The sequence below is a fragment of the Heterocephalus glaber genome, unplaced genomic scaffold (genome assembly GCF_053883595.1).
Source record: "Heterocephalus glaber isolate CG9 unplaced genomic scaffold, H.glaber_assembly_v1.0 deba00000818, whole genome shotgun sequence".
Taxonomy (NCBI): Eukaryota; Metazoa; Chordata; class Mammalia; order Rodentia; family Bathyergidae; genus Heterocephalus; species Heterocephalus glaber.
The window spans coordinates 13,139,579-13,167,310 of record NW_028258164.1 but is presented as its reverse complement, the minus strand read 5'-3'; the positions used below and the strand labels follow the sequence as shown (position 1 = coordinate 13,167,310).

At 49.1% G+C, this 27,732-nt stretch overlaps 1 protein-coding gene across 1 annotated transcript; it reads right to left on the bottom strand.

Moving 5' to 3' along the window:
- Positions 1-27,229, bottom strand: Znf282 (zinc finger protein 282). Its single transcript, XM_004860459.3, has 8 exons — positions 26,931-27,229; positions 24,319-24,738; positions 14,925-15,051; positions 14,109-14,228; positions 11,891-12,010; positions 10,208-10,321; positions 9,613-9,726; positions 1-2,305 (listed from the first exon to the last, which is right to left on the bottom strand). Exons 1-8 carry the CDS (start codon positions 27,093-27,095, stop codon positions 1,512-1,514), a joined length of 1,974 nt encoding a protein of 657 aa, XP_004860516.1. The 5' UTR covers positions 27,096-27,229; the 3' UTR covers positions 1-1,511.
- Positions 27,230-27,732: the final 503 nt, after the last annotated feature.

Genomic DNA, 27,732 nt, shown 5'->3' with positions numbered 1-27,732 from the left:
TTCCAGTTCATTGAGGCTTTACTGTAGGGTGCCACGCTGGAAAACCCTCCAGCTCGGTGAACATGCAGTCTGCAATCTGGATACCTTTTATTTAATTTCAGGAATTCCCTTTGCACAGCAAAAAAAAAAGGGGGGGGGGGTCTGAGGAAGGTGGAGCAGCGCAGATGAGGACAGAAGCAGGGGGCTCACAGACGTGGTGTCACCATGGATGCAGTGCCACCGAGTGGTGGCTGCCCACTGCACTCCTGGGCTGGGAGAGAAGCGGGATCCGTGGGAAAAGCAGGAAAAGCCATTTTTGACACAAACAAGGGTCCTGGGGCATGCCACCCCACTCCAGTGTCTGGCCATGCAAGACGCTGAAATGGAAACTGTGGCCCCTGGGGCCACAATGCCCCAAGTCACAGAGCAATGCACCAATGGGAAAGGGAGTCCTTTGGGCACTTCCCAAGGCGCCTGCAGGGGCAGAGCATAGTAGGGTCTGTGTCCATGTACACAAACATGGTCAGTGAACAGATAGCACCAGGTGGAGACCCAGGGCAGGATAGAGACTGGGCTCAGACGCTAGCACCCCTGCCCGGCTCTCCTGGGCAGACTCATTCCTTGATGGCTGTTTGGACCCGGAGCACCGCTGCCTCTGAAGGGCAGAGCCCTACTGTGTGTGCAGTGAGAAGCCGGCGCTGCACCAGATTGAGGGCCAGGGGCTGGAGGTGGCGGGCAGGCCTGAGGACAGGGCGCTACTGCCCAGGTGCCTCACCAGGGCATTTTTGTAGCCAGTCTGTTCCTTGTTCCCAGTAACCCCAGGAATTGGCCCCTGATGCTTCTGAGAGGAGAGGGGTGGCCAAGTAGAGGAAAGGGAGGAGACCGGGAAGGCCGGGCCAGAGTAGTCCCTGGAGGTCGGAGGTAGGCAGTGTGCACCGTCGGGACCCCGCCATGGCCTTTTGGGGTCATCATGGGGAACTCATGTTCCCTGCGTCTCCCTCTCCTCAGTTATCACGTCAGGAACACCCTACCCCACCTCTCACAGAGGGAAAGGCTAAGGATGAAGAGATAACGGATAGAAAACACTTTTTAAAAAGTACAAAGCGCGACTGAAAGGCGAGGCAGTGTCATCCTGGCGTGGACGGTACTCTTAGCATGTGCCTCTGCCCATTCACTGCACCTTCGCTTCCCTCTCCAGGATGCCTCCGACCCGCCCTTAGGGTCGGACTTATATCAGGCCGTGTCCAGACTCCACAGTTGCTTCCCCATCACATCTGCAGCCCCTGTGGTCCATAGGGTCCCCTGTGGCCAGGTGGTCCGAGGGGGCACGTCCACTGCCCCCCACCCCCGGCTGTTCCTCTGGCACCTTCCCGGGCCGCTCTAGGAGATGCTCTGGGCTGTGCATTCAGGCTGGACAGGTCTGGGGTACCCCTGCCCAGCCCTCCGGGGACCCTGTCTGGAGTGCAATCCCAGCGGGTGGCGGCGGGGAGAGGGCGGCAAGGCCCTGGAGCCCTCGCCGCCCCCGCCCAGCCCTAGTCCCGCTCGGGCGGCGGCTGGAGCTGCCGCTGGGGGGCGCCGAGGGCGGGGCCCGCGCCATGTACGCGCAGGTGGTCCTTGAGCGACTCCTTGTAGCGGAAGCTCTTGCCGCACTCGCCGCAAGTGTAGGGCCGCTCGCCTGTGTGGATGCGCTGGTGCTTAAGCAGGTTCTGCTTGCGAATGAAGCTCTTGCCGCACAGCGCGCACTGGAAGGGCCGCTCGCCCGTGTGCAGCCGCTGGTGATTCTGCAGGTGCTCCTTGCGGCTGTAGGTCTTCTCACACTCCGAGCACTTGTAGGGCCGCTCGCCACGGTGCGTCATCTGGTGGCGGATGAGCCCCGAGTGGCAGTTGAAGCTCTTCTCGCACTCAGCGCACTCGTAGGGCCGCTCCTTAGTGTGGCTGCGGTGGTGGATGATGAGGCTCTTGCGCACCCCGAAGCTCTTGCCGCACTCCGGGCAGGAGTAGGGCTTGCTGCGCGCGCCACCGTGCGCCAGGAGGCTCCGCCGCAGGCCGCCCGGGCAGCAGCTGCCGCAGCTGCCCCCAGCCCCAGGACCACCACTGGGGCCCCCGCCGCCCGCGCCGCCCTCCGCGCCCGGCTGCGCCTCGCCCGTGCCCCGCTCCCCAGGCAGCACCCGGAAGCCCTCGTCCAGCACCGCGCGGCTGGTGGGGCCGCCTGGGGTCTCGGGCACTGCCAGCGCAGGCAGGCTTTGTGGGTGCTGGTGCGGCTGCGGCTGGGGCTGGGGTTGCGGCGGGGCTGGGGGCGGGTTCTTCACCAGCAGCAGGCTGTCACCTGGGGGGACACAAAGTGACAGGATAATGAGATTCGCGCGGGACCCACGGTGTCCCTGTGAGGAGGCCCAGGCTCTGTGGACCTGTTTCTCTAAAAATGAAGAGGACAGGTGTCAGGTGGCCATCTGTACAGCCCTCCAGCCTGTCAAAGCCACTGCGGCCAGGGAGCAGTAGAAACAGCCACATGGGTAGCAGGGTGGGGTCAGAAAAGCCCTCCGGGAGCCCTGAGAAGTAGGAAGTCTCCTTGGCAGGAATAACAAGACTTAATTGTAAACTGAGGAACAATGTAAACTTCTCTGTGGATTCTCTTGCAGGAGGGAAAGAATTTGCCAAAATTGATCCAAGGTGAAGACTCGTCCAGAAGTCTCTAGGCTGCTGGAACGGCATGAGTCCCCTGTCCGCCTCTCCTGACAGCACGGTTCCTGCCCTCCATGCTGCCTTTCCTTGCACCCTGGTGCCATGAGTCCCCAGCTCTCCACTGCCCTGGGGACCCTTAAGGGCCAAATCAGGCTCTGAGCACCATAATGGCGACCCTAGCGCCCACCCAGAAAGTCCTCCCTATATGTAGGTGTCTTCTCCCTCCACCTCTGTCTCCTCCCCAGGGTCCAGTTCAATCCCCAAGTCCCCCAAGTTCCCTCACTACCTAGGGCAGCCTGTGCAAGACCTGAAGAAACTGACCCCTGCCACCGCCCCCATCTCTTCTGGCACCCTTTCTCTCCTCTGTGCTTCCACTGAAGCCACATCTCAGGCCCCATGTGTCATGTTCCCACCCCATCCCATGCTCCTTGGTATCTCTTGTCCTGAAACAACAACGGGTGCATTATTAACAAAGGGCAGGCCCAGCCTTACCCTCTGTCCCAGTCAAAAGTGAGCAGACGGGGCAGAGGAGGTGAGTCAATGCCAGCACCCAGGAGGAGGCTTCCCCGGCCGCCATTCCAACACTCCAAGGGCAGAGGAGGTGAGCCAATCCCAGTGCCTGGGAGGAGGCTCCCTGGCCACCATTCCACTGTTCCCAGGGCAGAGGAGGTGAGCCGCAAGGGCACCAGCAGCACCCCCGCCCCTACCCCGTGGAAATGAGAAGACATGTAAACAAGCCTCAAAACACAGACTTCCAGATCACCTACAGCAACCCCAAAGGGAAACGAGATGGAACAGTCTGATACTCAACCACCTGGACTCCCTGAACTGGCAATGAAAGAGGATCTGGAAAAAATGAAATCAGAAATAATTTCTCAGACAACAACAAACATTGTGCCCATAGTGCAAGACATGATTAATAAATCTAGAGAGGACACAGATAAAAAAATAGAGGATCTGAGGAACATGATGGAATCCCAACATAGGAAACAAATGGAATCCATAAAACAGATGCAAACAGATTTCCAGGAGATTAAAAACTCCATCGAAAGTCTACACAGCAGAATGAACCAATGTGAGGACAGAATTTCAGATATAGAAGATAAGATTGCAATCAGTGACCAGGAAAAGAAAAATTGCTTTAAAATTGTAAGGGACCACGAGAAAGCAATCCAGCAGCTGCTAGATAATACAAAGAAGAATAACATAAGACTGATTGGAGTCAATGAAGAAAGAAGAGAGAGTGCAGATGACATAAAAAAACTGTTCACAGAAGTGATGGCAGAAAACTTCCCAAGGAGGGGAAAAGAACTTGACATACAGATAAGTGAGGCATATGGGACTCCAGCTAGCCTTAATTAAAAAAATCTACACACAGGCATATAAGTTAGGATTCCAGAAACCCAACAGAAGAACAAAATTCTATAAGCAGTGAGACAAAAGAAACAAATCACATACAAAGGAAAGCCCATCAGAATCACAGCAGACTTCTCAATGCAAACCCTCAAGGCAAGAAGAGCTTGGAGTGATGTATTTCAAGCCCTAAAGGAAAACAGCCTCCAACCCAGATTGATGTACCCTGCAAAACTGTCTTTCAAAATTGATGGAGAAATAAGATACTTTCATGATAAAGAGCACCTTAGGAACTTCATGAATACCAAATCAACACTCCAAAAAGTTTTAGACAATATCCTAGGAAAAGACAATGAGGATCACAACCCCAGGAAGCCCAGCAGAATGAATCCTTTGGCCGTGACAAATTAAACTCAAAGAGGGAGAATCCAACAAAAAGAAAAAGTCATGACAAGGCTTTAAAATCTTTTAACTTCATCTCCTTAATGAGTGTATAATTCAACCTTGTTATTGTACTGATTAGTATTTTTCTGATTCTAGTGTTGCACACCTTTCCTTGTGCTGTACTGGCTATTTATCTTCTTGTGTCTACTTTTTAATTGGGTTGCCTATTAATGAGTTGTAAGAGTTCTTTATATATTCTGGTCATAGGTTATATGCAATGTAAATATGGTCTGTTTAAGGACTACTTTTCATTTTAACAATGTCATTTAAAGTTCTAAAGTTCATTTATCAATTTTTTTCTTTTATACATCATGTTTTTTGTATACTAGGAAGTTCTTGCCTACCCTAAATTCATAAACATTTTCCCTTATAATTTCTTCTTAAAGTTTTATAGTTTTAGTCTTTAATATTTAGGTTCATAGATCCTTTCAAGTTATTTTTATGTATGGAAATAAAGGGTTGAGGTTAATTTTTTATATATGGATACCAGATGTTCTAGTGCCATTTGCTGAAAACACTATCTTTTCCTCTGCTCTTGAATTGAGTTTATATTCTATAAAATGTTAATGTTAGATAATCTTTCAAAACTCAGTGGACTATATATGTGTGGTTCTATTTCTAGATTCTCTGTTGTATTCCAATGATCTATATGTCTTTCCTTACACCAACACTGCCTTGATTACTGAGGCTTTAGAGGAAGTCTTAAAATTAGGTACTAAACGCCTTCCAACATTGTTTTTTTTTTTTTTTAACTTTTCTGAGTCCTCTGTACTCCTACATAACTTTTAAATTTCAATATCCGATTCTTCATTTATAGCAAGTATACATAGACCTGAATTTTTATATATACCTTGTGTTTTCTAATCCTGCTAAATTCAAATACAAGTTCTATGGGCTCCTAGAGATTTCTTAATATTTTCTCTGTAGATGATCATTTCATCTACATATAAAGATTTTACTTCTACCTTACCTTGCCAATCCTATCCTAATTGTGTCATTTTATTGCCAGACTATTTTGGTTTAGGCCTATGTTTCAAAGTTTAATGGACAGATGAAGAGTAGGCATATCTGCCCTTGTTCCCCACCTTAGAGAGAAAGCATTGTATCTTCTCCATTTATATAAGGCGTTTTTAATTTTTTTTTTTTTGGTACTGGGGCTCGAACTCAGGACCTTGTGCTTTCGAGGCAGGCGGTGGAACCACTCAGCTAAATCCCCAGCCCTCTTCTATTATCTTTATCCAGTTTTAGGATTAGCACAATGTTGATTTCCTAAAATGAGGGGAGAAGTGTTCCTTCCTTTTTCTGCTTTAAATGTTTGATATAATTTATCAGTTAAAATGTATATAAGCCTGTTGTCATATAGGCAGGTTTTCAAGCTAGGAATATACTTTCTTTAATAGGTGCTATTCAAATTTTATATTTCCTCCAAAGTCAGTTTCATTAATTTGTCTTCCAAGATACTTCTTAGAAGTTGTCAAATTTATTTCAAAAAAAATTTTTTTAGGGCCAGGGATTTTGCTCAGTGGTTCCGCTGCCTACCTCGAAAGTGCAAGGTCCTGAGTTCAATGCCCGGTACCAAAAAAAAAAAAGATTTTTGTAATATGCTTTCTATATCCTTTTAAATTCTGTAAAGTCTGTGGTAATGTCTCCTAGATCTTGATACTGTAATTTTAAAAATGTATAATTGATATTGTGTAATAGGAAGAAAAGGTCTAAAGGAGCAGGGGAAGTGGGAGGAATAGGGGAAAGGAAAGAAGAGAAAAGGAAAAAAATGGAAACAAAGTCTTTGCAAATAGGGAAGGGTGGAGGGGGTGAAGGGAGGGCAGGGGAAGGGGAAATAATAAGAACAAGATACTTATGTAAAGGTACAAGATCCCAGTGATGAATGTAACTGTATTGTGTACCTAAAATGTACCAATAAACTTAATGGGGAAAAAAAAAAAGTGACCAGACAAGTATCTCCATGGGACACAGGCCAAGGACAGAGGCCAAAATCATTCTCTAGTCCTTGATTCGGATGCCTTGAAAGGGGCACCCCCCACACAGCCCTTGCCTGGCCTCTGTCCTCTCTGCCTGACCTAACTTGGCTCCCACTGTCCAGCCCCGCAAGCACTTGCTGGCAAATGCCGCTTTGCCCTTCTCTTTCCAGCTGGGCCTCGTTGGAGAACCCCAATCCTGCGACTACACCCAAGCACCTGAAGGTCACTGCAGAAAACTGCACTACTCTCGAGGGGCCTCCATAAGGCTTGCAGGCCTGGCTCTGGTCTCCAGGGGGCTCTACTTTTCCTCTGTGACATGTCACACCTCCTCCTCCTCCAGCCCTGTCCCCTCATGCATGACCATGGGGCTTTTCCTTTCCAGTTACTGCTGGTGACTGATTCACAGATAAGCCTGTGATGGAGTTCTGGCCAACCGGGTGTGAGGAGAAGTCTGCTGGGAAGAGTCTGGAACATTCTTCCCACCCCTTAGAGTGTGTGGGAAAAGATGGACTTTGCTTTTCCCACCGGATCTGAAGATGATGCTTGGGACAACTGGAACCAACATACTCCCAGCCCAAGGAAGGTTCCACATCAAGGACACCAGGCTGAGTTGGAAAGAACCTAGTTCCTCAAAAACATGGCTGAGGCCCTGAATCAGCCTGACCCCAAACAACCTCTGGACTGCTGGTTATATAAGATAATACATTTCTTTCTTCTCTACAACAGTTCTAAAGCATTTGAAAGCAATGCTCTCATTATCCTCCAACCTAAAAGAACAATGTCCCAGACTCCACATACCCGCTACCTAGCTACCATCTTATCTCATTTCTCCAATCCTTTTCTTTGGTTGTGTATGAGAGAGAGAGAAGAGGGGCAGGGAGACAGGGTCTTGTTCAGGGTGGTCTTGAACTTGTGGTGCTCCTCTTGCCTGACTGAACTTTAATTCTTGGTCCATACTATCCCTAGAGCTTTCAAGGCCCTAGTTTTAAAACAACCTATGTGTAAGAATATGGCTGCCTCTGCCCCTGGCACCTGGGACACAGCCTAAATCCTTGGAACTTCCTGAGTTACAGAAGAGTTTTAGGTGTTCATGGCAGGCTCTGATGGGCCATCTAAGGAAAGGACTCATGGCAGGCCCCAGAGAAGTGACACTAATAAGATGACTCAGGATGGGACCTGGGTAGGCCTGAAAGATCAACCACGTGACAACAGGGTTAGGGCTTGTGTGCAAAAGGAGAGGAGCCGGCTAGAGACGAGTTAAGCATCAAGGCCAACGATTCAGCCAATCACTCTCAAAAAGAAACCCCAACCAATCTCAGGACTCAGCCACTGTCAACACATCAGTGTGCTGTAAGATGGGTGACGTATCTTGACTCCACAGGGAAAGAACAACAGAAGCTTCATGTTTAAGACCCTCAGACCTAGCCTTCTGGGTCCTCCTGTGGCTGGTTCTGATTCCAAATCTTTTGGCCATGGTTACACTGTAAATACAAGTATAGTGCTTTCCTGAGTTCCATGAGACTTTCTAGCACATTTTTTAACCCGAGCAGGGAGTGGGAACCCCAGATCTTATAGCCTGCTGGTCAGAAGTAGGGATACCCTGGGAGCAGGTATCCTCAGCCTGTGAAGTGTGACTCCACACTGCACCTACAATTCCCAAATCAACCTCGCCTGAACTTCCTCTTGAATTTCAGACTCTTATACTCATCTACCTGACACTGCTCCTTGGATGTCACCTCAAATTTTAATAAAGTAGAACCCTTGGTTTCCACAGCTACCTGGTTGCTTCCAGGGCTCAGGCCCTTCACTGAAGGGCACTGCTGTTCACCCCTTTCCTGTGGACCCAGACCTAGGAGTCATTCTTGACTTCTCTCCTGACAGCAGATACCAGTTATGGCTCCCAAGTTGTCTCGAATCCATCTCCCCAACCCCTCCACAAGCACACAGATGCCACTCAACTCCAAAGTCCTATCCACACCTCTTGCTTCGATGAAACTTCACACACATTAACTTTGGGAAAACTGGATTTCTTACCACTGACTGAGAGGAGAGACTTCATACACACTTGTTAATATAGAACATCAGAGACCTCTTTTACTACCATGCAACATCCACTTAGGCTGAAGTGTGACTTTGAGTCGAACAGGACCTCAGTTCCTTCTCTCTTGCATGACCCAGGGCTAGGGTGGGCCTGGCAGGGCCAGCTGCCACATGCCTCTGCATTCCCTCCTCTCCCCACCCACCCTCTCCCTTTCTGGCCCCCTTCTTGAAGACTCCTCCATGCAATTCCACATCTCATCGAGGTGCATCTATTTGGCTGTCCCTGATGACCACTGCACTAGGTTGCTTTTAAACCTCAAAGAAACCACAGATGAGATGCTAGCTTTTACTGAATTTTTTTTTTTTTTTTTTTTTTTTTGATACTGGGGATTGAATTCAGGTCCTTGCGCTTGTGTGGCAGGCGCCAGAACTACTGAGCTAAATCCCCAAGATGCTAGTTTTTAAAGCTCAAAGAAAACCTCAACATTATCAACAGGAGGCAAGCTCCCTTTCGGGGAAGAGAAGACTCAGATGGTGACTATAGGGGAGAAACTTTTCAGCTGCTTCTGTATCCCCGGTTCTGGGCTCGAAGACCTCTCTGAGATAAAACAGCAAGAGGCAAACTATCCTATAGGTTTCATATCCAGACGGAAGGAGGACAGTGGTCTGGATAAAATTCCCTTTGCAAGCCTGGCAGGTTCTCGTGAGGCCATCCTAGATCTGTCCCCACATGCAGGGTCCCAGGGAAGGGACCCTCCAGGCTCACGAACTGCTAGCTGACTTGGAAGAACAGGAAGGTGGCACTGAGGGTAGGGCTGGGCGGGGTTGCTGTTAATGCCTGAGAGGCTGCTTCCTGTGCCTCTGAGGCCAGAGCTAGCAATGGCCATGGGCTGTGCTGGGGGCTGCTGCCGTTCCCTCCAGTGCCCACGGTCAGTCTCCCGGCTCTCCCCCTCATCCCACATACCAACAGGGGACAAGAGGAATCACCAGATGCCAGTTGCAGAGGGACTGTCCCATCCCCAAGTGGTTCCTCCATCACCCTAGCAGGTAGACTGAGGCAAACCACCCTCGTCCAGGCCCCTGCTGTTCGGCTGTGGACCAAATGCCCAGGGGTCTTGGAGGGTGTGTTACTCACTGGGGCCAGAGTCCAGCCCAAGCTCTCCTTCCATTGAGTCTCGAGGGCCCCATGGGTACGGCTGCTCCTCCTGCTTGATCCAGGACAAAATGTCGTGTGCTGAGATAAGAGACTCTGTTGGCAGAAAGGACGGGCTTAGACTTCACTCACTTTCACCAGCAGGCCCAGCCAGACTGAGATCGCCACACACAGGGCCCAGTCCACAGGCAGGTGGCAGCTTGGGCACTGGGGTGGCAGACAGGATCTCACAGACTGGCCTCGAACTCAGGCAGTCCTCCTGCCTCACCCTCCTGAGTGCCAGGATCATGGGCGTGTGCCACCACACCTAGCTTACCCAGAAATTTCGTTTGAGGCATCTAACAGTACTCACCCAAAAGAAATTCCAGACCCAGAAAATATAAGTGACTTCCAAAATATATATATATATATAAATGACTTCTTCTTTGAAAAAGAAATATACACAGCTTTCCTGAAGCTTTTTGGTTGTTCTGACTGGGTAAAAATCAATGCTAAGGTAATTATAGGGTCAGTTCCACTGACACAAGAAAGGATCAGCGGGGTGATTCTTTTAACCTTAGTGTTCAATATTTCTCACCTGAGTTGGGGTCGGTGGGAATATCTCTCTCTGCCAAATCCTGCTGGTCCCACACACACTGCGGCTCCTCCTGCTTAATCCGGGACAAGAGGTCCTGGGCAGAGATGGGGGAGTCTGTTTGTGGGAAGAGAGTAGCACAGGTATTAGAGGAGGCAAGGTTTTTCCCAGTTTGTGGTTTGAGCAAGTCTTTGTGGAGTTTTCTTTCATTTATTTATTTTTTGGGGGGGTTGGTTTGGTTTTTTTGAGGCAGGGTCTCACTATTTAGCCCAGGCTGGCCTTGAACTTGTGACAATCCTCCTGCCTCAGCCTCCCAAGTACTGAGATTACAGGTGTGCACTACTACCCCTAGCCTGAACAAATCTTTTATTTCATATAATTATGTTTCCCCTAAAAGTCAGTCATAGGTATAACTAAGTTGTCCTAATCAACTAAAGGTTTGTGTCACTCTGGACACAATGAATGGGGCTTGGCTGACAATCAGTGGACATCACAGAGAGTGACAGCAGAGTGACTTTAAGGTACACGGTGGCTCTGTGCTCCAGAGACTTAACCTCCCAGAGTGAGGTCCCCACTATGCTGCTGTTCAAACAGGGATGTCATGAGGCCATTTCCCAGGAAAATAGCACCTTCTAGAAGCCTTTTGTCTTAGTCATGTGAAGGATACAAAAGATCCTACATCCTCTCTTCCAGTGTCTATTAAACCTAATTTACTCTTTATTGCTTTCTTATCTCTAATGGTCTCATCAAAGAGAGCAACACTTGATGCTATCAAGGACCTGTCTGATGAAGGCAAAGGGCTGTCCCCTCCCCCAGAGGCCACCATCACTGCCTATGGGTCTGAGGCTTTGCCTCAGGGGATGTGGTCCGGGGCTATAGTATGTTAATATAGCTTGTGATTATTGTTTTTCTGTGTTAAGCAGATATTTGAACAAACATTCTAGACATTTCTATGAAGGCATTTTTCAGACGATGTTAACATTTAAGGCAACAGACTACGAAAAAAGCAGATGACTGTCCATAATGTGGACCCAACCCACTGAAGGCCTTAACAGAAAAAGAGGGGCCTCCCCCAAGGAAGAGGGAGGCCCAAGGAAGTTCTGCTAGGGCCAGCAGACGGCTCCAGACTATGGACACAAAGGTCAATTCTGTCTAGGTCTCTCAGCCACCACACTGCCCTACAAACTTGGGATTGGTGGCCTCCACTCATGTGAGCCAATCAGTTCCTTAAAACAAATCTCCCTCTCTCTCTCTCTCTCTCTCTCTCTCTCTCTCTCTCTCTCTCTCATTTATCTATTTATTTTTTAATTTTGTTTTTTGAGACAGGGTCTTGCTGTGTACACCAGGCTGGTCTTGAATTCACTCTGTAGCCTAGTCTGACCTCAAACTTGTGGCGATCTTGCCTCAGCCTCCTGATTGCTGGGATTACAAGCATACACCACCATGCCTGACCTGATACTGTTTTTAAAGGAGAGGGAGGGATAGCTCAGAACTAGGAATACAAGAAAGGAAGGAGGGCAAGTGAAGCCCAGATGTGGTGTCCAGTCTTCAGTGCCTAGCAACCCACCTGCGCCACTGCAGCAACCCTGTCACAGTCCACGTGGGCACTTCTGAGCTGCAGACCTGCTCTGTGCTCAGCCCTCTCCTCCCTGCCTCCTGCACCAGGCAGCTGCTGGGCTCACTCACCAGTGATGGATTCCGTGGGGATGGCTCTGTCCTCCAGGGCCCGATGCCCACGTGTACACAGGACTTCCTCTTGCTTTACCTGGGAGGATGCGTCCTGGGCAGGCACCAGGGGCTCTGCTCCTGGGGACCAAGAGGCACATGGTTGAAGGTCCCTTTTCTGCTCACTGGTCACCAGGACATTCTGGGGTCAGGAGCACAGTGGCCAGCAGTTACCAAGGGAGAAGACAGGAGTGCTGTGCTCCTGTTGGAGTCATGGGGGACCTTGAAGGGCAGAGTTGCCAGGAGCAGAGGCTACGAGAATGAGCCCCGCTGTCACTGGCTGGGTGCTAATCATGTTTGTGCTCTGCGCAGGAGGGATTTGTCCTTGTTTACCAGAGTGGTCAGACACAGATATGCACATGTGTATTTATGATTACAAAGCAGTCAGGCACAACCAAGGTCTGACCTTGGGTGGGTAAAGTATGGCACCTTTAACCATAAAAGACAACATCTCCTTTCCGTGGGTCCCACAGATGTGACAAGGGGCACTCTCTTCTTCTGGAGTTCTATGTGCAATGCACCAGCTCCCAGCAGGAGATAGCTCAGGGCACAGGAGAGACTGGGTGAGGACTCTGGGGGTCCTGGTTTCAACCCTGCCACCAACTGGGTTCCCAAGTCATGTTGCCTTTATATTTCTGTCTGCCTGTTTCATCTATAAAATGGGTACAACAGTCCCTGTTCTATCCTGTGGCCAGTGATGGTTTGATAGCTCAGCAAAAACCTACAATGGGGCCGGAGGTATAGCTCAGTGGTGCCAGCACCTGCCTGGCAAGGGCTAGGTCCTGAGTTTGATCCCTGGTTCCACCAAAGAAAAAAAGGAATATATAAAAAAATGAGAGAAAGAAATAAAAAAAAAAACTTACAGTGCCTGAAAGGTAGCAAGGTCCCACATAGCATGAGAAATGGTAACCACAGGTGCTGAACTCAAACAAAAAGGAGCCATCAGGATGTGAGGTCCAGGACAGGCAAAGCCACAGAGGTAGAAGGCAGCCCCGTGGTTGCCGGAGCTAGGGCAAAAGGGAGTGGGGAGTGGCTGCTAACGAGGACAGGGATTCCCATGATGAAAATGTGGAATAAAGCCAGGTGTGGTGGTACACACTTGTAATCCCAAAACTCAGGAGGCTGAGGCAGGAGGATCAACTCAAGTTTGAGGCCAGCCTGGACTACACAGTGAGTTCAAGACCAGCCTGAACTACATAGCAAGATTCTGTCTCGGGCCGGGGATTTAGCTCAGTGCTGCTGCCGCTTACCTCGAAAACACAAGGTCCTGAGTTCAATCCCCAGTACAAAAAAAAAAAAAAAAAAAAGATCCTGTCTCAAACAAACAAACAAAAACATTTTGGAATTAAATAGTGGTGATGGCTTCATGACTTGGTGAATCTATGAATTGTATACTTTAAAAGAAGCAATTTTATGTCCCATAAATTACATCTCAATAAGAAACTGGGAAGAAGTAGAAAGAGTGCTAAAAGTTTCTGAGAAAATGCCCTCCACTTAACGACAAGGGGGACGGGGTAAACAGGTGAGCATTCACAGTCAGGCAGGGGACACAGAGAAGTGCCAGGTTTCACCATGTCCGACGCTGTGCTGACAGCCAAGACCCGGAAGACAGCTCCAGAGCAGAGCTGGGACTCAAACCCCAGCATCTTCTGTCCTAGCCAAAGCTGCCCAAGTGTGATATCCTCAGGGCACTGGACTCCTCAGAACTCAGGGGCCTTACAGGTGAGTATGCATGGGAGGTGTGTGCATGGAGGAAGTGTGTGCAAGAACCAGGTGTAAGACTGCAGACTACACCCAGGCCACACACCACGGGCCAGGCACCTCCTGTCACCTGCCTGAGCCTCGGGCTGGAACCTCTGGCTGCTCCCACTCCTAGGGCTTCACGTCCACATCAGGCCTGGGAGCTGCTGCAGCCCAACCCCTTGCTGTCTCCCAGCCAGCTTGCCTGTGAGGCTAGAGCACTGCGGCATTAACAAACCCAATGACAAATATCCATGGCAGAGTTTCAGGCCCTGCGGTCACTCTCCATAAGTCACCTCATGTTTCACCATGGCAGGACCTGCCTGGACTGATCCAAGACACCTCCCTTCTGCTTGGACACACGCAGTGGCGCCTCCCAGCATGCCCAGCTCTCTTCTCCTGCCCTTGCCAGGACCCGGGCAATTGCCAGCAGTATCACCTGTGTCCGTGTCCACTGGGATCTCTCTCTCTTCAGGGTGACGCTGCTCCCACACACAAGGCTCTTCCCTGGTCTCCACTGGGGCCGGAGCATCTGGCTTGGCCATGGGGCCCTCTGCATCTGGAAGTGAGATGGAAGGAGGGATGGCATGAAGGTGAAGATCGAACCCTCCTCCCCATCTCCACGGGAGACCCTGCTGCTTCTGCATGGTGGCAGTTATGTGAATAAGGTAGGTAACCTCTTAGGAGTGACCCTGAGGTCACGTCAACAAGTCCCCAGTGCTGTGCTCTGAAGGCTACCATCACACTGTGTACAGCTTGTCTCAGGCAGTTGGGATGCATGGTAGTGAAGTGCAAATGTGCTATTTCACTGTATTCTACAATAAACGTAGTGCTGTGTGCTGGTAATCCCAGTACTCAGGAGGCTGAGGCAGGAGGATCACTGCGAGTTCAAGGCCACTCTGGGCTACATAGTGAGTTCAAGGCCGGCCTGAGCTACATAGCAAGACCCTGTCTCAAAATATCAAAAAAATAGTTATGTATTATTATTATTATTATTATTATTATTATTATTATTATTATTATTTTGAGACAGGGTCTTGCTATGTAGCCCAGGCCGGCCTTGAACTCACTGTGTAGCTCAAGCTGGCCTCAAATTCAGAGATCCTCTGGAGTGCTGGGACTACAGGTGTGCACCACCACACCTAGCATTATAAACTGTTCTATCTTACTAGCACCAAAAGCAAATCATTTCTTTCCATTAGGTTAATATGCATCTCACAGCCCTCTCACCCAAGGAGTGGGGAGGTGACCTTACCTAGGGACATCAGGGTTTTGTAGTTTTCCTTCACAAGGTTGTTGTAAAGCTCCTTCTGCCATTCGTCCAAGTTCTTCCACTCATCCTCGGAGAAGTAGACAGCAATGTCCACAAAAGTCACCGGAACCTGGGCCAATGAGAATCTAAGTCTCAGCCTCTGGTGCTTCTTCTCATCTCCGTTTTTTTCTTAAGTTGTTCTGAGACGGGGTCTCACTACGTAGTGCAGACTGGGCTTGAACTCACAATGTAGCCCAGGCTGGCCTTGAACTCGAAGCAATCCTCCTGCCTCAGCCTCCCAAGGGCTAGGATTACAGGCGTGCACCTCCATACCCAGTTTCTCATGCCCTCTTCACCTGTGGGCCATGGAGCCAGGCCACCCAAGCCTGGCCTTTATCCCCTGCCCAGCCTCGTGTCCCAGCCCACAGGAGTTTGTTTCCACCCAGTCAGAACTCTCCAGCCCTGCGCAGCTTGCACATCATAATCAATGATAATCAACACTACCGATGCCTTCTTTCCCCAAAAGGATTCAATGACATTCTTTGCTATTTCACTTTGAGGTCAATTGAATATCTAAGCAAAAGCTATGGTCAATGTGTTTCCTCCAATGCTCAGGGTGACAGAGGAGTGGATGGTTCTCAGGGTGGAGATCACTGAGCCAAGTATGGTTAAAACCCTGGGACAAAACCTGTATTTCAGGTCAGGTCACCTCTGTGTATACAGTTACTTTTTTGTCACTAACATATGTGCAACCCAAAGGCATGTGGTGAAAGCTCCAATGTAGCCTGAGTCATCGCCTAAAGCCAGTCACCTGCCAGGCAGGTATTCTGATCTGTTATTTGAACTTGATTCAGTCCAACCAACACCCTTGTCTATGCTTATTTCAGCCTTGCCTAGTTCGACCACACCTGGGACCGAACTGTTCAAAATGGTTTCACTTCTGTGACTTTAGCCGCTGCACTTCCCTCTGTGACCACAAAGGCTTCCCCCTACCATTTTCACATCCCTAGGGGTCCAGCCCATTGCTCTCATTCTGAAATCCATCCCCCCATGGTCCTTCCCATTCCTGGTCCTCAGCCGTTAGTCTCCATATCTGCATGTACAGGGTTGAGGCTGGCCTGTGTGACATCCTGCTGTGATGAGGAGGCTGGTGCACAGCCTGGCCAATGGACAGTACCTTGATGTCAGCTAGAGACTCAGGACCCTGAGCCAGGTGCAATTCAAGGTGTGCTCAAAATATATGGTCAATGTTTAAAATTTTTAAAAATTATTATAGTAAAAGACACCCGTCTTTAATCTTCCTCAAAATCCTCCCCCTCACTTAAAACATACTTCTCCCATCACTCTTGCCACTCTGTGAAGCAGTTCTGGAAGTTCTCTTTCATGAGGATCTTTATCAGCTATGATCAAAAGTATGGTGAATGCTGCTGCTGAGTGCCATCCAATGGAAAGGCAGGCTCATAAAAATGTGGTGGTGTGTCCTCATCCACCTTATTCACCAGATCTGGCTCTTCCCCAAGTCAAAATGACCACGAAAGGTACGCATTTTGAATCGATTCAGGACATTGAGGCAGCCATGACACCACAACTAAAGACACTCATGAAAGAAGACTTCCATTTAGCATTCAGTATTTTTCAATTAAGTAAATTCTGGATTATGCTGCTTAAAATTTAATGAAAACTAGTGGGACATACCTAATAGCAATACTCTTGGAGGCTCAGGCAGGATGGTAACTTTTAAATCTTATATGGGCAACTTAATGAGACCCTTTCTCAAAGAATAAAAATGGATTGGCCTTGTCTCAAAATTTAAGACTAAAAAAGGGTTGGGGATGTGACTCAGTGTGAAGGCCTTGGGTTCAACCCCCTGTACTTGGAGAGAAAAAATATTAATGGAAAAGGCTTATTATATTAGCAACAGGGAACTGACTTCATTTTTTTTTTTCTGCCAATTATCCTAAAGTCTATAGCAGTGATGGCGAACCTTTTAGAGCTTTCAGTGATAACAAACAGCTAGCTGCGGCATGCATGACATATGTTCACCACTAGTCTGTAGTTTTGTCACATTTAGGACCCAAACCAAATTTTCATTGGTCAACCAAGTAGGACATTTTTGTCTAATTAAAATTTATATGCTGCCTGCCTAATTATGTACTACAGTTTCAGATTGGTTCATTTGCCAAAGAACGTCCATTGAAAGAGTGATGTTCAAAGATATTTCAATGAAGAATATATTTGGAAAGATATGAAAGGCCAGAGATGTGAGACATTTTTTACCTATCCAGTAGGTTGGCCACAGCTGTGAAAGTAGAAAAGTGACTCCTGCGATACAGGCTTGAGGTCTCATTTCAGGGCTGGCTCTTCTAGTCACTACACAGGTCTTTTATGTAGAGAAAGGATTTTTGGGCATTGCCTCATCATAATTAGGCCTTAATTTGCATTTAATTTGTGCTTTCTCTGTTAAAGTTAAGTATACACTGGAAGAAAGATAGCCTCTTTAATAAACGATGCTGGGAAAATAGCTATCCACATGCAGAAGACTGAATCTAGACCCATATCTTTCACCATGTACTAAACTAAAATCAAAATAGATCAAAGAACTAAATGTTAAGACAGAAACACTTAACTTACTTAAAATAGGGAAAACTCTTTTGTTATAGGCGTAGGCAAGGACTTTATGAACAGAACCCCAGTTGCACAGGAAATAGTATCAGGAATCAACAAACGGGGATCATATCAAATTAAAAAGCTTCTGCACAGCAAAAGAAATAACCAACGGTGAAAGACATTCTGTAGAAAGGGGAAAAGCCAGGTATTCCTCAGAGGACTAATAATCTAGACTGCATACAGACCTCCAAAAAATTAGACCCCCCGCAAAAAAATTAAAGACCCAGTAAAAAAATGGGCAAGTGAAATGAGTAAACACATCATAGAAGAAGTACAATTGGCCAATAAATACATGAAGGAAAAAAAAAAAAGAAGACTGCCAGAACTGCTTCAGAAAGTAGCAGGAACAATAGGATTAGTGTGTTCAGAGCAGGTAGGAGTATTTTAAGGGGTATTAATGGCAATATGTTTTTACTGTAATAATATTTTAAAAATGCAAACAGTCACCATATAATTCCATCATACCACATACTGGGCAGACAGGACATGTACACCTGTGTGCAGTGGCCCTGTCCTTACTGGCCAACAGTGTGCCATCCAGTTTTAGAATCACAACTAGAACTTCTGACTCCCTGGACCTCCCAGCAGGCTTGGGCAAACACCCAACCTGGGAAAACAGACACAGTCCTCCTTTCTTCATCTTACCTCCCCAGTACTAGCTAAAGCACAGAATTCTGCTGACCATATCTGCCATGAATTCACATTGTTTACCCCACAGTGGCTTTGGAAGCTTTCAGTTGACCTCTGGTTGATGCCTCACTGTGCTCCACGGGAGGCTGCGTCGCACCTGTCACCACCCCCAACCTTCCTGATCCTTCTCCTATCTCTTTGATCTCAGGTGGATGTTGGCAGGCACCTTTCTTGCCCTTTCCATCTCGCCAAGCCAAACCTGCCAATCTGTGTCCTTCATTTCTCCTCTACCTCCCCTCCTTGAGCGTTAACCTGAACAATCTTTTCTCTTTTCCATCTTCAGTATATCTCTCTCTCACATAGGCTTTCTTTTCAGAGTCATCCCAAACTAACAAAAGCTTCCCTGAATTCCACTACCTCAAGTCACTGCTCTGGCTCTTCACTGAGAACATCGTGAGAAACATCCTCTGTTTTACCTTCACAATCCACACACACTTTAAATCCCTAAAATCTGTCTCAAAATATGTACCGTCTATGCTCTGAAACCACACCCTAGAAGATCACTAGTGAGCTGCTGCTCTAATCCTCACCCTCTCAGACCTCTTTGAGAGGTCTTTCCAGAATTTTCTCCTGCCTGGTTTCCCTGACTATGTTGTTTGCCGTCCAACCAGCTCATGTCTTCTTTACTGTTTCCTCTTCTTCTCCCAAGACCAAGGGTATGTCCTTACTCCTCCCTCCCTTTCCTCACTTTTCCCTTGACAATTTCTTTCTTTTCACTGTAATTGTTACCTCTTTGTATACCTTTGAGTATACTCTTCAACTTTCCTTGCTCCCTTCAAAGTTCAACAGCCTTCTTCCATTCAATTCTTTAAGTACCACAAATTAAATTTATCCAAAGCCAAGTTCATTATCTACTCGGCCCTGTTCACCATTTCCTTGGAGAATTGAAACTTTAGAATCATGTCCTCAAGGTTAGAAATAGACATCACTTTTATTTTGGGGGAGTTTTTTTTGGTACCAGGGATCGAACTCAGAACCTTGCGCTTGCGAGGCAGGCGCCGGAACCACTGAGCTAAATGCCAGGTTAGTCATCACTTTTTAAAAGATTCACTGTGACAGGATACAGCAAACTCTGAAACTGCAGGAGCCTACAGTCCAGCTGGACAGGAAAGCTGGGAACCAATTAATAGACACACAGGACCCAACATGCCCACAGGATTGAGAGCATCCTTCTCAAATTCAACAGATAAAGAGAATGCATTTCACACACCCAAGAGCACAAAAAGAACTGCACCTGTCGTGAGCAACACAAATTAACAATCACATGGTGGTTTTAAAATATGTCCATGAAATCCTTCTACACTGCTGGTGGGAACAACCAGTCTGGAAATCAATATAGAGATTCTTCAAAATATTAAAAATAGAAATTCCATTCCACCACCTACTCCCCCTCTAGGTATCATCCTGAAAGAGTTAAAGACATATTACAGTGATCCATGCACACTCATGTTTATAGCAGAATAACTCATCATAGCTAAATCTTGGTTTTTTTGTTTCTTTTTTTTGGTACTGGGGATCGAACTTGGGATCTTATGCTAAGCAGGAGGCGGAACCACCAAGCTAAATCCCCAGCCCATAGCTAAATCTTGGAAGCAGCCTCTATGAGAATCAACAGATGATTGGACAAAGAAAATGTGGTATTTACATACAATGGAGTACTACTCTGCCATAAAGAAGGATAAACTTGAGTCATTTGGAAGAAAATGAAGGGCTGGGGATTTAGCTCAGTGGTTTCACCGCCTGCTGCGCAAGCGCAAGGACCCGAGTTCGATCCCTGGTACCAAAAAAAAAAAGAAAGAAAATGAAAGCACCTTCACTTAGCACCATAATGCTAAGTGAAATAAATCAGACACACACAAGCTTAAATACTGCATGGTTTCTCTTAATATGAGAAACCCAAATTATGAATAAAGAACCATAAAAGATAAATAATAGAAAGTAGGAAGATAGATCTCTCTCAGATGAGAAAGATCAAGAGATGCAGGGTGGGGCAAGGGAAGGGAGGGAAAGGGGATGAAGGAAGGAATTAGGATGTGTTCTGTAGGTGCACCAACTCCCTAAAAAGAAGGTAAATTATGTACTGCAAATATGTGAATAAAATTTTTAAAATATGCCCATGAATTCTTTGACAGTCCTTTCAAAAGGTGGAGCCCAATTCTCCTCCTGAGTGTGAGCTAGACCTGGTAATTTCTTTCTAATCAGTAGAGAAGTAGGGCCAGGGATTTAGCTCAGTGGTTTCACCGCCTGCTGCGCAAGTGCAAGGACCCAAGTTCGATCCCTGGTACCAAAAAAAAAAAAGTAAAGAAGTAATGGCATAAAACTTCTTATTTGGAAGTCGAGGAGTTGAGACAGGGTCTCACTATGTAGCCCAGGCTGGCCTTGATCTTGCAGTGATCCTCCTGCCTCAGCTTCCTGAGTGCTGGGATTATAGGCCTGTGCCACCATACTGAAAGTATAATTCATATCTTCAAAGAGGATTTGAAGAGGCTCAGAGACAACAACAACACCAAGGTATGTGACCAACAATAGGAAAATCAGAAGATGGCACAGCCAAGATTCAAACTCAAGTCCCCTGGTTCCGTCGTCACCCAAGGGCACATGCCAGACTCCTAATACCTCACCCACTCCACAGCACACAGAACAGCCTAGGCCAAGGCTCCAGCACCGAGTTAAAACATCCAGCAGAGACGAGGGCAAAGGGTGGGTGTAAGCAGATACTGAGTTTGGTAGGCAAGCAACATGTGCAAGTCACACTCAGTCTTGGGTGGGAACCAAAGCCACAGTTACAATTCAACTTGGTGAACCCTCCATAAATAAATGTCAGGTAACTCCACCGGCAAATTCAAGCTGTTTGTTCCTGGACAGGGGCCCTCTCTGACACAATTAGCTCTCCAGCCGGAGACAGTTGGCAGATATTTTTTGCACACCACCTCTAGGCCAGGTAAGTGTGTCATCTACACAAGGACGTAGCAGTGGGCCCAGGAGTTTACATGCTGGTTAGGGAAAGCCCATCAGGAAGCCAAGAAGTAAGTATTTCAGATGCCGATGACATAGGCGCTTAGGAGAAAATCAGCATAGGGACAGAGCAAAGAGCACACAGAGGGACTTGGTTCTTAACAGGTGCCCGTGGGGTGGGAGCGCGGTGGGATGGGGTCAGAAAGGTGGAAACAGACGAGAGTTAGGCTTTTGGTTTTTTGTTGTTGTTGCCTGTTTTTTGTTTGTTTGTTGTTTGTTTTCTGTTTGTTTTTTTCTTGGTACTGGGGATCGGACTCGGGTCCTTGTGCTTTCGAGGCAGGCAGCAGAACCACTGAGCTAAATCCCCGGCCCACGTTTGTTTGTTTGGAGACAGGGTCTCACTATGTAGTTCAGGCTGGCCTTGAACTCACTGTGTGGTCCAGGCTGACCTCAAACTTGCAGCGATCTTCCTGTCTCAGCCCTCCGAGGACTGGGACTATAGGTGTGTGCCATCACATCGGGCATTGGGCTTTTATTTTAAACAAGACGGGAAGCCATCTAGGAGGTTTAGGCAGAGGTATAGTGCGGTGATTTACATTTTAAAGGATTGCTCTGGCAGCTCTGCTGGGAATGGACTGTATGGGTTGGGGGCAAGGATGCAGTCAGGAGGGGGTGATAATCAGAAGAGGTGACAGTGGCAGAGGTGGTGAGGTGTGGTCACACTTTGAGGATAATGTTAGGGGGTTTGAGAAAGAAGGCGACAGGCAGGACTCCAAGGCTCTGGCCTGACGCTCTAAAAGAGAGGCTGGCACTGTCATCAGTAGAGAGGAGGATGACTTTGGGTAGAATAGGCTTCAGGAAGAAGACCTGGTGACTTAGTCGCTTTCCTCGTCAATAGGACACAACACCTGACACTCAAAACTGAAAGGAGGAGAGGTTTATCCTGGCTCATGTTTTTAGCCCATAGTCGGTTGGCTCCAAAGCAGGACAGCATGGCAGAGGGACCTGGAGGAGGAAAAGCTGCTCAAGGCATGGAAGACAGGAAATCAGGAAGTAGAGTGTGCAGGGAGGAGCCATGGGGGAGATAAATCCTTCCAGGCCATGCCCCCAGGCCCTATCTCCAATACTAAGCTGGCCTTAGGGCCCCATAATCCAGTCACCCTCCACAAGCCCTGGCTCTCAGCTGCAGGAGGTTCTGAGAGGACATCTAGATATTAGTCAAAACACCTGGAGTTCAGTTTGGTCCTGTTAAGTCTAAGACACTTATTTATTTATTTATTTATTTTTATTTATTTTTTGGTACCGGAGATCAAACTCAGGACCTTCCGCTTGCGAGGCAGGCGCCAGAACCACTGAGCTAAATCCTCAGCCCTAAGACACTTATTGACATCCAAGTGGAGATGCTGAGTTAACAGATAGGAGCGCAGATGTGGGATTTAAGACAGAAGCCCGGGCAGGACACCAAGCAAGTAGGAGGCAGCTGACTGCACACAGATCACATCTCATGCCATGGAACTCGATGAAGTCAGTAGGGAGGGAGTAGAAACGCAGCAGAAGGCTGAGGCTGGGCCAGGACTACTTCAACCATTAAGAAGTTAAGGAGGCCGGGGATTTAGCTCAGTGGTTCTGCTGCCTGTCTCCCAAGTGCAAGGTTCCGAGTTCAAACCCCAGTACCAAAAAAAAAGAAGTTAAGGAAAGGAAATAAACTCAGTAAAGCAGACAGAGAAGGAGCCACAAGTGAGGTAGGAAAAAAGGAGGAGGCATTCTGGGAGCCACAGGGAAAAGTGTTTCAAGGAAGGCATGGCCAGCCACAGGCAGCTGCTGATGGGACCAGGGAGATGAAGACTGAGATGGACCACGGCTCTAATCCCTTGGACATCCATCATTACAGTCTCAGGAAGATCAATAGGACCAAAAGATGGGAAGAAAAGCCTGACTGGAGTGGATTTCAGACAGCATTATGCAGTTACCCATTAATTGGAATCCTGAGAATAGAGGAACATGTTCAATGAGACCAGAGGGAATGAGATCAGCAGAATGCAGATGCACACCTGTCATCCCAGCAATTCAGGAGGCTGAGTCAAGAAGATCACAAGTTCAAGCTTGGGTAACTTAACAAGACTTTGACTCAAAATAAAAAATAAAAAGGTCTGGGGATGTAGCTCAGTGGCTGAGTACCTCTGGGTTTGATCCTCAGTATTGAAAAAAAAAGTAAGGAAAAATAAGAGATGGAGGAGGAAGCTATAGATTGAAGAAAAAAAAGATATGAGACATATCAATTATAATTTGTGGACCTTATCTAAATCCTGAATCACGACAATAAAAAAATTGAAAATGTGAACATCAATTGGACACTTGAGTTAGGCTGGGGCTTTTACTACGGCAGCAGCAGTGGTAGTAACGTAGAGGTTGTTATATTTTTGAGGTCCATGTACCTTTTAGAGCTGATACTGAATTATTTATGAATAAAATAATTGATGTCTTGGATTTGCTTCAGAATACAAGAGGAGTGGGGGACATAATCAGCCAGGAGCTGCTAACTGCTGAGGCTGACCAGGGTCCCTGAGGACGCAGGACACTGTTCTAACCTACTCTGGTATATGTTTGAGTACACAAAGGCAGGAAGAAATGGGGAAGAAAGAATTGTGGAAAGTAGGAGGGCAGCTGGGACAGAAAGGGGAGCGAGGAGACCTCTGGACGCTAGACAGGGCCACCTGAGGTTATGGTCATGGCTTGAAAGCAATTCCAGGTGCTTGGTTTGGGGTCTGTCCCCAGCCACAGCTTGGATGAATGTGTACAGAGATAACCTCTGACAAATGGTCACTGCATGGTGTCAAGTGGGAAAACAAGCAGTAAGAGCTGCAGGTTTTGCAGCACACTGAGGGTAAAGGCTCCAGGACGAGCACATGTGGGCTCTGCAGGAAGTGGGAGATCAGCCACCCAAAGAACGGTCAAGATGAGGTAAAGGAAAGAAGCTGAATGAGATGTCAGGGAGCCAGAGAAGGCTGTAAGGCCTGATGACAAAACTTTGGGCTTTGTCACCTGTGCAGTCCTCACCTCCTGCCCTCTCTGGCCCAGCACCTACCTTGGGGGCCTCGCCCTTGCTGCCCGGCGGCAGCCGCAGCACCCAGAAGTTCCGGTTGCGCAGCAGGTTCTCCAGGTTCTCCAGCCGCCGCTGCAGCAGCCCGTACTCCTGCAGCAGGGTCCCCAGCACGGCCCACTTGCTCTCCATGTGGTTGCCGAACTCCACGGCTGTCTTCTCGCAGTCGGCCAGCTTCTTCTCGGCCGTCCCTGTGCGGCCCTCCAGGTTCAGCAGCTGGCTGGCCTGGGCATCCACCTTGCGCTCAACGGCCTGAATGGCAGCCACCACGGTCCACAGCGAGATCTCTGCCGTGGGCAACTGTGGCTCCCGCATCATGCGGTCAGGGAAGACAGGGGCCCGGTCTGGGAAGGGTGGGAACTGAAAAGGCATCGGTCGCCGGGCATCCATGTCCCATTCTTGAGCCTGTGTGTGGAGGGAAACAGTGACAGTCCGGATGACAAGATGTATATGGGGGAAAGAGGCAGGGGAAAACACCTGAAGAAAACACCACAGCTTCTCTTTCTTCAGGCAAGCCCCACCGCCAGCTATGGCACTCATGAATGGTCCCAGCAATGGCTGGAGCAGCCACCCACTCATCCAGCCGACTTCTCTCTCACTTCCGCCTGGCCTGCGGGAGTCAGGCTGGTTACTAGTTCACTCACCTTGACCTCAGCAGCCCAAGGCCCTGGGCCCCTGCCTCTAATCACAGACCTTTTCTCTGAATAGAGCAGCTGCTTTGCTCATGGGCTGGAACTGTTAATCACAAACTTCACATTTGCTTCATGGTTTTTGTTTCAAGGTTTTTGCTGCAAGCTGTCTGTCACTAATCTCCCCAGCAATCTCTCACAGGTTAGGGCAAGAATGATTATCTCTGCTCTAAAGATGATGAAACTGAGGCATGGAGAAGCAGCTGGTCATTCTGCAGCACTGCCTGCACCGCCAACTGCATGGCCCTAGGTGCTGCGGGGTACAAATGACCCAGGTGCCTGTAGTGCCACCCTTTCTACCAGGCTGCAGCCAAAGGAGACCAGAGGGTCCAGACCAGAGGGCAGGTGAGCACCTGCTTCTTTTTTTTAAATTCCATATAGAACTATTTTCAATAAATATTTTGCAAAATGAAAATAGATTGAACCCAGGTATGGTGGTGCACAACTGTATTCACAGCACTTGGGAGGCTGAGCTGGGAAGATTGCAGTGAGTTTGAGGCCATCCTGAACTACATAGCCAGACCTTGTCTCAAACAACAACAACAACAACAAAAAGAACAGATTTACTAAAAATGTCACTCATTACAGAGGAGGGGGGAACATTTCTCATCCCTATGAGGGGTAAGCTAAGGGGAACAGAAAGGCTCTGGGACTCTCTCTTTCCTTCCTGGGAAAGGGGTGCTCATGGCCCGGCACCTCCCCCTTATCTCCTGCACAAAACTCTCACCCCAGAAGCCAGTACCAGCAGGTGGGGAGCTGAGGCCTACAGCCAAGAAGAGAGTGGAGGGTGGACATACTGTTTCAGCATCCAGGGGTCCATGGATGACAACACAGGCTGATAACCACCTCGTCTTCACACGTGGGACAGGAAGAAATGTCACTTTCTGTCCCTGTGCCTGAGAAGCAGTCCTTGGGCTGGGAAAAGTGGGGTTCTGCTACTTGGAGGTGAGCTCCACAGGCTGATGACAAGCATACCAGATACCCTCTTAAACCCAGAGCAGCGGTGACAAGCGAGGGCTACCCTAGGGACCTGGGACTCCGTCCCTTCCTGGGAGAAAGAGGGGCCGGGCCCTGGGAAAGCCAGCCTGGCTGGGCAAGGGGCGGCTGTGCCTTTATCAGGAGGCTCCTCTTCACCCAGCTCAGAGACCGGATGAAGGTGTGGAAGTTCAGCAAGGGGGCCCGATTTATATTCTGCAGGTTTGAAGACCTAGAGCTGAAAAATGATGGAAACCAACACAGCTCCTCCTCGAGGACTTGTTACAGGAGGGCCAGGTGGGGGCCAGCTCAGACCCCCGGAAGTGTGCAGGCTTCTCAGAGCCCCTCCCACTATGGGGATACTGGTATTCGATGCCCAATGTGGGGACGCCGGTGCTCAAACTCGCCCACACACTCCAGGAATTCGGAGTTAACAGCTCTGGGACGCGGCTTGGGCGTCGTCAGTCGTCCGCAAAGCTGCTCGGGCGATTCCAATATGCAGCCAAGTTTGCCAACCCGAGACGACAAAGTCCCCTGCCCGTGGCCCCTCCTTGGCTCATGCCCGGAACGGAGGAAAAGTGGACTCGTTATTACTCGGAGAAAGGTGGCAATCGCACATTTCGGAATCTCCGCGTAAACACGAATGAGGCGTCGCTTCCCGAACGGGGCACCCGGCCTGCGGGCAGAAGCCCCCACCGGCCGCGCGCAGGGGGCGCCCGCGGGAGTCGCAATCGCGCGCGGGGCCGGGCCGGGCCGCTCGGGCCCACAGCCTTGAGGACCCCGGGCGCGGGGAGGGGCGGGGATCGCCGGGCCTGGCGCGGGGCCTGCCAAGGCTCGGCGGTCGCGGGCCGCGCGCCCCGGCCCTGCCGCGATCCCCGCCCCCACGAGCGGCCATGGCGCCGGCGGCGGGCGGCGGGCGGGCGCTGCACCCACCTGCATGGGCGGCATCCCCTCGGCCATCTCCGCGCGCAGCGCCGGCTCCTGGTGGCAGACCTCGTCGGGGGGCAGCGCCTGGGCCCAGCTCCAGCTCCCGCTGTCCAGCCCCAGGCCCTGGATGCCCAACTGCTGAGGCTGCGGCCGTGTTGACACAAACTGCATCCTGGGAGCGCTGTTCCCCGCTCGGGCCGGCCAGGCAGAGGAAGAACGTTTTCCAAGCGCCTTCCCCCTCGCCGGGGCCGGACAGCTCCATCTACAGCCCGTAGGAGCAAACAGTCCCCTCGGCGCCACTCCCCGCCCTCCGGCCCGCGCCAGCCAATGGCCGCGGAGCCCCGCCCGCCCACGGGCCCAGCCCAGAGGGGGCGCCGGTCCGATTGCTGCCCCTCCAGCCGTGATGGCCTCTCCCGGCCGGGGGGTGGGTCTAATTCCTGTTCATCCTGCAAATGTGCTGGCATCCCAGGAGAAAATGGTGCCTGGCCCATCTGAAAATTTTACTGAACACCTACTATGCGCCAGGCCAGGCACTGTTTTAGAGACAGTGGGCTTTGTGGTTGCATCCACCTGGATTTAAATTCCAAAATCAGTACTCGCTGGCTGGGACTTTTGAGCAATTTAACTTCCCTGAACCTCGCGTGTTCTATAAAATGTGGAAAATAATAACTATTCTATTTTAAAGTTGTAAAATTAAATGAGAATCATGCCTTCAGCCACATAGTAGGCACTTGTCCCCCATCCACCCTCCCAAGATAAGTCCTTGTAATTACCTGCCACATAGTGTCTACTCTGTCTTCCTAGATGA